General features: G+C 37.7%; 1 protein-coding gene across 8 annotated transcripts in view; it reads right to left on the bottom strand.

Annotated features, from left to right (window-relative positions):
* The window catches only part of LOC103148113 (rap1 GTPase-activating protein 2-like), a 94,584-nt gene that overhangs the window by 30,561 nt on the left and 49,653 nt on the right, over window positions 1–14,370 (bottom strand). The window contains exon 1 of one of the 8 annotated variants that reach the window (XM_007566742.2): window positions 12,898–13,591. The exons of the other annotated variants lie outside the window; for them this stretch is intronic. Within the exon in view, the coding sequence (XP_007566804.1) occupies window positions 12,898–13,031 (134 nt within the window). The 5' untranslated portion in view covers window positions 13,032–13,591. Of the gene's footprint in view, window positions 1–12,897; window positions 13,592–14,370 lie in introns of those variants that run through there. 8 annotated transcript variants of the gene reach the window in all.

Below are 14,370 nucleotides of genomic sequence, written 5' to 3'. Positions count from 1 at the left end.
CACTGAGGCTGCTGTTACAGCAGGTGCGCATAAAATCTGACACCCACGGCTTAACGTGACTGTGCTTAATTAAGTTAGACTAGAGGCTACGAACCCGTCTTACAGAAAGGATAACATATACTTGATGAACCGTGCCAGCAGTTTACATCTGCAAACATAGAAGCTTGAAAATAAACATAGCAACCCTGTTGGATCAGTTTTAATAACTTCCATCCATCAGATTGAATTAAAACCTCTTTCTGCTCCGTCTTCTTCTTCTTCCACTTCCACCTTTTTTATATAAGTCAGACTGTCGATATTAAAACATGTGCTCCACGCAAAGAGTTAAAAAAAGACGTACGTATCTGTCTGTCCAACAGGAGAGCCCAAGGGTCAGAGAGGTCAACAACAGAGCAATCATTAGGAGGCAATGTAAGTCGATGCTCTTTTCCTGTGGGAAGAGGCTCGGCATCATTATATTCCCTTATGAAATGAACAGCAGTGAAACCAAACAAGCCGAAACAATCCGAATATCAACTGATTTATTTTGGACATTAGAGAGGAAGCAACTGTAAAACTACATATAATGGAAAATATTGATTGCAAAAAAAATAAAAAATACAGATTTTTGTTTTCTGCCTAACAGTTCAGTGGTATAATGTAAACGGATCAATCCATAGACTCTATTCACTATGTAAACATCCACATACTGATCTATAGTATGAACATTATACAAACACAACCCAGTGTTACAAGTTCACTTACAAGATCTACTAACTAGTCAGTCTCTGCGTAGCTAAATTTAAGTTTTTACACCAAATGATCCCACAGTTTACTTCCACCGACAAAATAAAAATTGTTTTCATAATATTTTAATACTATTTTTCTGTATTTTCAATAATGGTTCCAGAAATGTTTTGCACGACATTTCCTTTTATTCCAGTTATTTCAAAAAGAGTGAAGGATACCACAGTAAAACAGGTCTTATCTCTTAAACATTTCTTAGCACATGTATATTACATGTAGTCTCCAAATGGTTTATTGGTTAATTAATTGCATATGTATTGTCTCCTCTAAACAACTTTTTTAATGAAATCTTTTATTGCATAATTTATTTTTACATTTACATCAGAATTTGTGTCTTTTATTGCAAATATTGTGAAAAAAAATTAAATCCTCCCTTGAGTACAACATACTACTGTCCTTTAAAAAAATGTCATTGAGTTCGATATGTTCCAGATATCATTGGTATACAGCACAACTAGTTTAGGACCTAATACTGACCCCTGGGGGATGTGACTGACAATCATCCATTTTCACAAATACTTTTTCGTTTCCTAAAAGGTTTTTTAACCCAGTCCAGTGGCAGATATATTGTTAAGACAATGGAAGGAAAATTACGTGTTATTCCTACAGAACCTTTTGCATTTTAATCTGATCTGATGACAAGGCAACTATTGGCAATGTAGACTGAAATCATTTTAAGACCTGAGATTTAAGCTGGATGTTTACCTTGACCAGGACAATGACCTTGAACATATACAACTCAGATTAAAGTGGCACAATTTGAAAAATGGTGTCCAATTTGACTGAACTTTAGGTGATTTGAAAAGAAGAATATGCATGGCCCTGTTAATCTGGGGAGATTCTTCAGTTTCCATCTATTTTACACTAACTTCTGTCGTGATCGAATGCTCTTATAATTTAATCATTAAATCTGACATCTAATCAGGCTATTACATTGTTTGTTTAGCGTGGAAAAAAATAGTGCATATCATTTCAAGAGTCTATATTTTAAAACCAGAAATGAAATTAAACTGGGACCCAACTCCCAGTTTAATTTGTTACAAACTTTTCAAGAAGAAATATTATTCTCGACGCTGATGAGTTTCATGATGAAATGTCACCGACGCTCGGATCTCCTGTTGCTTTTATGTGACGATGTTTGCTTGTGATCTGTGACTGCGATAATTCATTCATTTCTGCTCGATAGCTTCCTCGTCTTCACCCGTTCAGATTTCATCGTAGGACATCTGTGTGTCACACTCTTTCATCTATCTTGTTGCTCCAGTTTTTTTTTGTACCTTTATCTCCTGCCCATCGCTTAAAACAGAAACCATCATTTGAAAACGCCACAAGACTTCTCTCTCATCTAATTTATCTTATCAGGACACCGGGTCCTAAACTGTTTAGAACATTTTTATCTTCAGCTAAGTGAAAATATATCAGTTTTGAAATAAACATCTGGATGAAAGAGTATTATTTCAGGTTAACTTTTAAGGGCTTTTCTACAATCGATGCCAATTTCAACATTTAAACATCAAGACTTCCAATGAATCAACAGCCAAGGTGGATCTATTTCATTTCACTTTGCCAATTTGTTTAATCTCTTTTTTTCCCAGAAACTGGCTAACTTCTTTGCATATGAAAGATTTGTGTACAAAAAAGCTAAAATGAACATGCTAAAGTAGTTTCCTTTTTTCACCTTCCTTGCCTTGAAGAGATTTGTTGATGGAGACATTTTAGTTTAGTCACATGAATTGTTTTTTACAAACTGTCACAGTTTCTAAAAAGCAGAGATTCCCCTGTATTGTTTACAGAGCAGAAGGATCCCAGTTACTTTCTGCGATGCGAGACATCAGAGCATATTAGTTATTTTGGAAATAATTCATCATTTGAACTATATCATTCTTTGGCTATATTGTGTTAACATAAGTATTTGCCTTGTCACAGAATCCCAGACTCAGAAAAGCTGGGTAAAAATCCTCCTCTTCACCAATTTGAGCTTGAAGGTGAAGCAGCAACACTTGCAGAGAAATGTCAACTGTTTCAACATAACTTGCAGCCTTTTTGTTGCTGTGCACAAAATACATGTGCAATAGGTAAAGAAAGAGTCAATACTGGGAGGCAGTGTATGTAAAGTTAAGCAGATTAACTTAAACTTTGATCTTTTCTGATTTCTTCCTGTGAAAGATGCAAAGTTATACAAAGACAAAGTGGCTTAGCCTGTATAATAAAGTAATGTAAAATATTGCAGACAGAATTACTGCCTTTGGCTGACTTTTAGAATGACAAACAGGTGAAATCCCCTTCAACTACAACACATGTACAGGTACTCTGCCTGTGGCTTTGGATTTAACATCCAAACATTGCAATAAAATACTATGAACTTGTAGAAGATTACACAGTGCAGCTTTTGCCTTACTTTGGAAATGTTTCTGTCTGGACGCAAAAATGAAGCCAAGAAACAACAGATAGACATTTACATGTATTTTCTATAGATGGGTGCAATCAGAGAATGTATTAACATGCAGCCTTGTAGGTAATGTGGCGAACACTTGAATGTCAGCTCATTTTAAATAACAAAAGCAAACCCTGCCTCTTGGAAAGAAATGTCATTCCGTTTGGGCTGAAAAGGAAAAGAGGTGCATAGATAATTAGCAAACTGGGGAAATAGTCCACCATTGATCTAAAGCGAGCAACACAGCTCTGGTTGCCGTGAATCAACTATATCTGAATTTTGGGGGCAGTAAAGGAGCATTTGAACCACTGTGAGTGGAATAATCACACACCAAGTTTGAGGGACTCAAAAACAAGAACTGGCTGCACAAATTGGAAATTATGGAATCAGTGGAAACAACAGTTTATATGAATAGATTTTGTACATTCACATGGAAAAAATAATATTTTAAATGCATTCTAAAAATGTATGACATGGATGCACAACAGCAAGTGTGCCATGTTTGGTTCAACCCAATGCTCTTGGTTAAAGTTGAGAAACCATTTGTCCTAAAATATTGTGCTTCGTAGCATTAACTTCGCTGCTTCAGATGAACCCTAGGTTCTTGATGGCCCAGATGTGTGATGATCTCTTTTGACGCAATGGACCATCGTCAGATATAGATTAAAACATTTCAACAAGGCAGGCAGACGTTCTTGTCCTCAGGGATGGTGTTGGATGAGTGTATAAAAATGTCTGGTATTGTCATTTTCTTTGTCATATCAGTGGAAATATCATAAATCTTGTCTAATCCCATTCATTTTCCTGGATTCCCCCTACCTCTATTTTTTTTAGTCTCACACTTGTTTTCAACAACTGGAGTAAAAGGGAAAAAAAAAGTTATGCGTCTGTCAAATGACAATAGATCTCTCACTTATCAACTAGCGCCACTGCACTACGCGCTAGCCACACCAGAACGGAACGGTCTTGGACAAAAGAAAAAAAGAGAACAATCTGGAGACGGACAGGGAAGAGAACAGAATGAATGGAAGACAAGAGTGAAAGGGAGAAGACCACAGAGTGAGTGAGGGAGAATAAATGAATCTCTACAGACTAAATATAGCCTTCTCAATCCCATGTGCAGAGCCGGGTAAATAGGAATGTCTCGGGTGGGTCTCTGGGCACTTGTTAAAGACAATAACATGTCACGCCCGGCAAGCTTGTGCATTATAGGCACACGTGTTTGCACAAACAGGTGTGAGAAAAATGTGTGTGGAGTTTATGTAGTCACAAGAAGGAAAGAAATGCTCAGGAGAAACAATATGCAGTTTAAACCGATGGAGTGCTTAGAAAGAAAAGAGAAGGAAGACGGAGGGCTGGAAATACATGACTCAGTGATCAAGTGAGACTGTGTTAAACGGCAGGAGGAGGAGAGTTTGACAGCATGTGGAAGAAAGAGGGAATAACTGTGTAAGGTGGAGAAGAAAAGCATTAGCGAAGAGTTGTTTCTAAGACATCATCTGCAGCTCATTTTCCTTACAGGTTATTTTTGTTCAATGCTTCGTCAAATGTAATTACCTAAAGTATTCCACAGGATTTAATGGAAAAAAACAACAACACATTTTTCAAAGGCCAACTCATTTTTCCTCTCAGCTAGAAGAGCTATATTTTAAGAGAGATGGAAAAAGAAATGTTGACATTAGGACAAATTGTATTTATGTATTGCACTGGACAAAACAATAACTATCCAGCCATGAAAAAGCAACTATACCCAGGGAGGAAAATACTCTAAGAGACTGAAATGATGCTTTAACAGAACTTTGTAAAACAAATTAAGGGACAAATTGAAACAAACTCAATTAATTAATTGGTTTAATCTGCTTTTAAGTGAGCTTTTAAATGCTAGCATACTACATGTGTAAATCTGCCTACATCAGGCCATTCTCACAAACTGAGTGACCATGCAATAAACAAACAGTAGTTTAAATGTGAAAAATATTTGCTGGGGACTCCAAGAGTATACTTGCTAAAATTGAAAGCAGATTTACCAAAACCTAGGTTGAATATACAAGAGACAATAAAACAAAATATTATTGAATGTTACGCCACACCATAATTTAATCAACAAAGTTCAACTTGAAATTCTGAATCCGTATGGATGAAATACAATATCATTAATTGAAAACTGCTCACTAACTCCCATTGTTGCTTCAGTATTTAACAGCTATTATGCAACAAATCTTTACTTGCAGTCATTGTGCCAACATTTTGGGATTTCGATACTTCTATTCAAACTCTTACAGCAAACGTCTACAAGACGGCCAAGCCTTTCTCCTAGCAAAACCTTGCAAACATGCCAAATGTGCTGTCTATTTTTAAAGGTACCATATTGAATTTGACATTTGGAAATGCCCACAGAGGCAAATAAAATCTCAGAAGTAGCTGTTCAGTGTTTGGCAGTAATACATGGTCTGAACTTAGGTTGAACTTGCAGGGTTGACTCCTGGGAAGACCAGGGATGGTCTCGGATGCTTTCTGGTGGTGGATAACCCATCTCACTGTACATTAATATAATCTAGAAATAAAGAAAAAAACAGCTATAAAATTTTTCCCAGACTAACAGGCATCAACTACTACTGCCGTGATGGATAATGAAAATGTCTTTCGCGAGTTGACAGCTACGTGTCTAAGACCAGTTTACGGCCGAAACCTTTTCACACTCAGCTGTGATCAAATATTCAAATGCATTTCATTAGTATAACTCTTCTAGTAATCATTTTTAAAATAAAATATTTTCCTTTTTTGAATGGCTGTGCTTAAAATATAAAAATAAAAATCACAACCCGTTAAGTGATGTGTGGTTGTTCAACAGAAAATATATTTATCTAATTCTAAGAACTAATATGATTTTAAAAAATCCTTTCTTCTATGTTTATTAAAATCCTGTTTGCCTTTGAAGGCTTTTTTGAAGACAAAGAGACCAAATGTTTTTGGCTTTTCAAGACACTGAATTTCAGCTATTGTTTGCACAACAAAGGTTAATGCTGGCCATTATCAATTATTCAAGTCAACACACTGATTCAACTCTCTGATGTCTGATCTCTATGCTTTCTTTTTGTAAAGGTTGTAATTTCTCCCTCTCCTTTCCTGCTCCAGCTTTGTCTGTTAAAGACTCTATTGTTAAAGCCCTCGCCATATAAAAGTTTTATTTAACTTAGGTTAATAGTATGTTAAACGTTTTCTTTAAGGTTCAAGTACATTTGTTATTTTGCCATTGTGTAACTGTTCTTTATTCTGTCTTACCCAAGCTTTCAGGTATATTTATTGGGGACATTTTGTATTTGTATCTAAGGTTTCAGGAAATGGCATACATAAAAATGTATGCCAAGTACATTTGTTACGTTGCCATTTTTTAACTTTGTTCTTTATTCTTTCCTACCCAAGCTTTCAGGTATATTTATTGGGCAGATTTTTTATAACTGTATCTAAGGTTCCAGGAAATGGCATACGTAAAAATGTTATCATTTAAAATAACCATTTAATTTGACCACCATGTTTGTTCTGAGTGGAAGTAATAACGTTTTAGAGAGGGCCAGTTTTGAATCTGATAATCATTGAAGTTAAAGACGGCAATCGGGCTTTCCAAGGTTAAATACTTAGAGATCATCCCCAAAGATAATTTGCCAAAATTCCAACAGAAACATAGGAATATGCTTGTCAGCAAAATAAAGAGTGTTGGGTTGTTGACTTTTTCATTGATGATTGACAAGGGTTGAAAACATTTTTGTTGTGCTCATTTTAATGAGAGTGTAAATTAAAAAAAAAAAATCTTTATTTGTACTCTTTTTGTACTGGTAACTTTTGAAAAAGTGTTCATTTTTGTTGATCAGAATCAAACTTACTAGATAATAATTTCAAATCAAAATTTGCAATGGGTGTATGGTTTGCTGTTCAGAAGAAGGGAGTGAAAATTGCAACATAGAGGTCATATGAAACGGAATAGAAATTGACGAATGGCCAGTTACTGCTTTGGTTGCATCAAAAACTAAACCTACTCCACGATCTCTGTCTTTATTTTTTATTTTTTTCTGAAATATCTAACCTTTACTTTGCTCAGAACTGAAGGAACTTGCCTATTTGTCTCTAATTATTAAACCTGCACTTCTAAAGTTAAGCATAAATGTAAGCAGATATCTCATTCATTGTTTTTTTGTGGGAGTGTGACTTATTTCTCAACGGACCACTTACTGGCAGGCTGTAATGTATGACTATGTGCCAAGAAAAGCCAGGAAGGTTATCTGTAATGGTTTTCAGCTGTGACCAGCTGCTGGTGTAATTACCTTTGTTAGCTGTTCAGCCCAAAGCCTTTCAGCGGCCACATGCCCAACATAGGACTCAGTTAAATGTATTTTATTTGCAACACTGAGTATCCTGCAGCCTGTTAATGCTGTTGAATGTTGAAAACAATTGAACGGTGCTAAAGTGTTGCTTACACTTTTAAGGGAGATGATACTCAATTTGTGCTTGATGATTTCTATGCTCCATATCAAGAACTGTCAACCAGATGTATAAGTGTTTTTGTTTTGTTTTTGTTTTTTTTCTCATTAGCTCGCTTACCCTTAATGATTTAACCAGTGATGACTTTTCAAAAATCAATACTCCTGCCTTTTCTGTTTGCTTGCAGTATCAAGGTAAAGAATTTGCAACATCCTGACATTAAGTCATTATTGAAGTCAGTCTGTGTGGTCTAAGTCTACTCCACCACATATGTTGTGGGCCTTTCTGTTAAAACTAGCTCTTACTGCATAATGACACATATCTAATGTACAACAGTTTTGATTTTTTTGAATTTCTAGCTTTGTTTAGTTACTAAAAAAATTCCAGTTTTGTGAATGTATTACCCTTTTCAGTTTTAAAGTAACCGTTTGACATTTAAAAGAACACAATACAGCTTTTGTTGTCTCTGGGAGAATGAGATGAAAATATTGATATCATTGTAATGTTTGTACAGTAAAGCCTGAGTAAATAAGGCTGGAGCCAGCTTAACTTAGCAGACAGAGTGAAGGCAATCTGTGGGGTAACAAGATATTTCCACAGAAAACCGAAAGGTCAGTCTGCAAAACCTGAAGTTCTTTTCACTATTACGAAAGGCTTGGTGAAACCAACTAACATGCATTGTATTTCAGCATTCCAGGTTTTGAACAAGGGATAATTAAATTCAAAAGAAAAACCGAGTAAAAGTCTCAGGTGTTGGGTGATAGAAGGTTATAAAACCAAAGCTAATTGTCCTGCCAACTGTAAACAGCTAATGGTTAGCAAGCATTTGTATTTATCTTATCTGTCACTATAGTTTTTTTTTTTTTTTTTTTTTTTTTTTTTTTTACTTGTTCACACCCAAAGAGTGTTAAATGGCTGGCTTGCCAAAGGTTTTTGCTACTCTGTCAACACAACAGTGCACCTCAAGAACAATTTCCTCACAATGATTTAGTCTCAAGCTGTCAAGATAAAAATATAGGGTGTGGTTCAACGGCATGAAGGTGTGTGCTTTTAGTTTGCATCAGCTGCCCTGTACTTTGCTTCATGAGACAGACTTTGAGAAGATTTATTGTAGCTCAGTATGGCAAGATATCATACAACGAAATCTTGTAATTCCCTTTCGAATGAAGAATCAAGGAAAAGACTACAGGTACAAATGAAGACCCAAACTTTAAATCTTCATAGTTCACACACAGTTTGTTAAAACTTTCTGAAAAGACCCATTTCAGCTTTAGAAATATGTTTTATTAGGCGGTAAGAGTTTAATTTCTTGATTTCTTTCTGTCAGTATGTTGAAAATATACAGTGGTCATCAGCATAACATTACACAGACTTGCAAAATAGACTTTTATTGCCTCCAAAGTAAAGAACTCACTATGCTTTCTGTTGTTTGAAAACATTAGAACAAACAGAATGCATCTATGAATGAATTATGTTTATTTTTAATAAATCTAACATTGCTAAGATGCTTGAATGTTGAATCAAACCAGTAGAAATCAACATAATATTTGAGCCATAGCTGCATATGTTTTTTATAAAATGGAGGCTTTTAAAATCAGACTGTTCGTTGACAGCAGTGCACTATTGGAGATACACAGCAACATAAAAACAGTCATGCTGGCTCTGTAGCAGGAGATAAATGAGTTACAGAGGGCATTAATGCACAGAGGCTCATATAAACACCCTAATACAAGCAACAGGGCTCAACTTGCTCAACTTAATGGAGGGCAAACATCTGTATCAGCTCAGTAAGAGTATATATCTTACTGTATCAGAGTAAGAGGAGCACAGTGAAAACTAATACTGCCTCTGTTGTTGAACCATAAGAATGTTATTTTTACTTCGCAATGATAAAACGTCAAGACCTAAATAAATCACTGTTTAGTGACAATTTAGGCAGCTTAGCCTCATTTCCAAATGCACCAGGCCCAATAACAGTCTGTAATCCTGTCTTCCTTCTATTCGCATGACGAATAATTGCCTTAAATACAGCAAATATCCTCCAACAGCAGATGGTCTCCTGTTGATGGATATTTGGGATCTGAAAGGATGCAATCATGCACATATTCACCAGCACTTCAGAAAAAGACACCTTAAAATTGTAGGCCATTGTGGGGAGACTATCTTGTGACACAACCGCATTAACAGCCATGACAGCTTTAGAGTATTGAGCTTCAGGCTACTGCTGCCGTCCTGACAGAATTTCCCCGCTTGTCGCTTGACACGGGGCTGTAACACGTAGAATGCAAAACATTCCTGTTCTTGTGTGTGCTTTTGTGCATGTTTGACAAACAAAGCAGCATTGTTAAATCCACAGACAGCTTTAGCCTACAGGCATAACTACATTTATCCATTTGAGGGAGGCCCCCCACTGGCTTCGTTGTCCTTGCAATCACTTTTTTGGCAGCGCCCTGTTGCTCTCGGGTTTATTTTACCCTGTGGTATTAAAATATTGTAAAATATCCGGAGATTCAAGGAGCCTCAGTTCATTGACATGTTTAAATTGCATTCAGCTATTAACCCAAACACCGACCATTGTCCAGGAGCAGATGATTGTCTGTTGGATATACGCCAACGAGTAGCCAGACAACGAAAAACAACAAAAAATAAACAAATTTCATCTATTTTGATCAATGAACATCATAATAGCATCTATCATTATACACCGACAACAACGCTCTTCTGGGAAGTAGTTTTAACTGAGTGAAAAATACTGAGTTTCCCATTTTCGGTTTTAGGAAAGTATTTAAACTGAAGTCAGATGAAGCACAGATAAAAAAGGCTATTTAAGGAAACAGTTTGCCACAATATGTTCAGACATATCTGCCTTTCATTCTTGCTGTGAGAGAGAGACTTCCAGCTGATAACAAGAAGGCCCATTGGAGAGCCGTAAAGTTACTCTGTTTTATCCTTCTTGATTGTATGGAGTAGATTCCCTCTGTGGTCCTTTTACCATTTACTCACTAAACGGGATTTTTAAAACATAAATTCATATAGAAAAGCTTTTCTTTCTGGTAAGAAGTGACACCTGAGGAATCTGGAATTAAATTGTTTAAACTCAGAATGAACAACCAAGTTTTCTCAAGGACTTGAAGACTTTGAGATAAATAAACCCAATTCTGTCTAACAAATATCCTTTCTATTAGTAATAATCTAATAGCTGACATCTTTTATTTAATTTTTAACTAGGAATAATTTTATTTCGACAAGGCGGACTGATATAATTGCTGTCTAAAATGGGAACTCGAGATATGCTTTTTAATTGAATGCAACCATGGTTTGCTAATATTAGCCAATGGTTGCCAAGTGTTACAAGATAAAGAAGTGATAAAATTCTGCACAATAAGGACGCTTACTTTAAGATATTAAACAAACCCATATTTTGATTCAGTCATGTGCAGTCAATCACCACTGTTTACAAAATACACAATACACAATATTCTAGAGCAGTTTACTGTTTTACTTTAGCTGACCTTGATTTTGAAATTCACCTCAATTATTGTGACTGAAGTAAAAATTAATCCTCACTTTGTCCTATTTTAAGAAACCGCTTTAAAAACGGTCCATGACTTTAAATGGAACGCCAGCCAAGAGTCTCGTTTGCGCTCTCTTGCTTTCCATATGCATCAAAATCAAAATCTTAGTCATTATTCTAACTGTAACAATCAACTAATTACATTATTTGACCAGCGGTGATGTTAGTACTGTTCTGTCTTAGATAAAACAATTGCAGTCCAAAAAAAAAAAAAAACAACATTTGGAACATGTTGGATCTATTTAAAATAAAGGTTCCATTATAGTTGCTAAAGACCATTTAGATTTGGCTCAAATCTAAATCAATAAAGCCAGTCAATCAGAAATTAGCCTCAGCAGTTCTGGCTGCATCTTTAACAATAAGAATGTATCAAGCTGTAATGAGTTTACAGTGCTTAAGAATCGGCATAAACAAAGAACAAACTTGTCATGTCCAGGATGTCTGAGGCTAATTCCCGATTTGCATGCTCCGTTATCCATCCTCGCCTTGCGAAGTTAATTTTACAGCACCTTTATTACATTACATGAAAACACACACTGACTCAGATGACGTACACTTAGTGCTATTTGCAAAGTGAGTTGCAGTCTATTTTGAAGCAGCACTATTTTAGTCAAAGTTATGAAAACAAAGCATCAGCGTGCGTTGACTGCTACAGCTGCACATGACCTACACATCATCCAAGCGATTACGTGTGTCCGGCACCATGACCATACTCAATGTTCAGTCTGCAAAAGCCCTCCTCAGGTTCCAGTTTAACCACGCACGAGTTGGTGCAAATATTAGCCAAGGCAAACAGGTTCACAGACACCAAGGAGGGGGAGGGCTGGGGTCTCGACCCTGCCAGTCCTTAAGCACCGTTTGTTACCAGGTGGGATATTCTCAGGGGTCTAATTGACTGCGTGCAGCATTAGCTGCAAGCTGATCCATGCTGCTGGAGAGCAAGAAGGGAAAACCCCTTTGCTTCCTCCAAGCGCATGTACATTTAGAGGAAGCAAGCTATCAAGTTCTCATATTTACTATTCCTTTAGTTAGACCAACCTGATCCAGTGGGAGGTACTAATATAGCCCTGAATAGTTTCTCTGCTCTGTTCTGTAGTTGGCTATTGACCTCATGTTGCATCAGTACTGAAGGGACAAGGCAGCAACATTAGCAGCAACATAATCACGCACGAGTTGGTGCAAATCACGCATCAACAAGTACTAAGAAACAAACAGAAATTGCTCTGGCCTTATGGCACAGTGAACTAGAAAGAGTAGCAGCACGTTTTGTTTGTAATGTTCCTCTCTTTCTCTCTCTGTTCTTATTCCTTTCAGTCTCTCTTGTTTGCTCTTGAAAAGCACTCAGTGCAAATCTCCATTCACCTAGACTCTTCAATAGCTCTCCCTCTCGCTCTTCTTAGTGTGTCATTTGCACTGACCCAGATACAAGAATTGAATCTGGTCAACGACATGTCCACTGAATAAAAAAAAAAAAAAAAATCACTTTTACTAAATGGACGTATAATAAAACTTCAGATGCAAAGCTCACTGAGCTACAAGGATGCTTGACGTGCCGCATGTCTCCAGGACAGCAAAGACGTTCAGAAGTAGCAAAGTTTTTAGCATAACAACACAAACTTTAACCCACCCTTCGCCCTCCTCTCTCTCTCTTTCTTTCTCCCTCTCCTTGGCTTTGCGGGATTTGTGAAGGAGCCCGATCAGGATCACGGCGGCCCGGATGCCGGCTTTCTTGTTGTGGTACCGCCCTCTGCTCTGAGACATGCCGGACGCTTCTGCTGGTTCCAAGAGGGGTTCGGGCGACAGCTGGTCCAAGGTCAGGCCGGCTCCAGGGGTCCGGAGCCGCGGGACCTGCTTGGCTTTGTGGGGTTCCAGGGTGAGCGGTGGATGGATATCACAGTCTACATGGAGACAGCTGTGACTGTCCTCTGCCAAAGCACAAACCTGTTTGAATTCTGGCCTCTGCAGACAGCTGTAGTCCAGAAGTTACTGAAGCTGAGGTTCCTTTTCTTTTGGCAGGCTGTCAGGTCTAATTAAATCCCACTTGCTCTTATTTGTCTGATTAAAGAGGGCTAGTTGTAGTCCCAAAGGTCCAATGAGGCACAGTTGGACTCCAGCTCAAGGTGAACTCCTATCTGCATTTTCCGCCTCTGCAGTGAATCTGTTCATCACTGCTCCACAACATATCCCGTTCCCTGATGAGAGGATGAAGAGTTGCAGGCTCGCTGACGCTCTCACTGTACAACAGCATCTCTCTCTGTCTGCCTACCTCTGCCTTCCCACCTCTCCCTCCTTCTCCTAACATGTTCCGCTTCTTCTCCCTCTTTGTCTGCTGCCTCCCCGCTCCCTCCTTCCCGTCATCCAGGCTCCTCCCTGCTAAATCTCTCATAGGCTGGAGACGGAGAAGGTCCCTCCTCGTGCTCCTCCTCTGCTCTCCTCAATGCCTCCTTCTGCTCCTCCCTGTCCTTGTTCTGACTTGGTTAATAATTTTACATCAATCTCTCTGACCTTGTTCTATACACACTTTATTTTGTGTTTTTCAAAAGCCTGCGTGTCCCCATCTATCTGAGACTCTCCACCCGTACACAATCTTACAAACATCCCGTAGTTTAAAATTTGAATCCAAAAAGGTTCATCTGCCACGCAGTCGTTGCTAAGCACAATGGAAATTTTTAAAAGAACAATGCTGAGCAATCTATTTTAAATGCTACCGTGCTGCAAAATGAAGAAATGGCTCCCCCGTGTTTTTGCTCCTTCAGTTCCTCTTTATTATTACTTTTTTCATGTTTGCCAAATTTTCCTTCCATAAAATATCCATTCCCCGCAACCAGCCTGAGGTAGTTTCCTTTTCAGTCATTTCACTTCAGTAAACAAAGCGAACGCAGTCATCTTCCGAGAATATATTGATCTTAAGTGTTCTTTCTCCGTCTGCGGCCACCTGTTCTTACTCTTCTCCCAGCAAACCAACTGACTAATTATGGATGAGGGAGTGAATGGCCGACTGTCTGCATTAATGTTATTTTGCAAATATCGCCTTCACACCTTCCTTTTTCTGGTGGTGTTGTATTTATTGTTTTGGATCTGTGGCTGTTTCATTAAAGGA

The sequence above is a fragment of the Poecilia formosa genome, unplaced genomic scaffold (genome assembly GCF_000485575.1).
Source record: "Poecilia formosa unplaced genomic scaffold, Poecilia_formosa-5.1.2 Scaffold198, whole genome shotgun sequence".
Taxonomy (NCBI): Eukaryota; Metazoa; Chordata; class Actinopteri; order Cyprinodontiformes; family Poeciliidae; genus Poecilia; species Poecilia formosa.
This window is presented reverse-complemented; position numbering and strand designations above follow the sequence as displayed.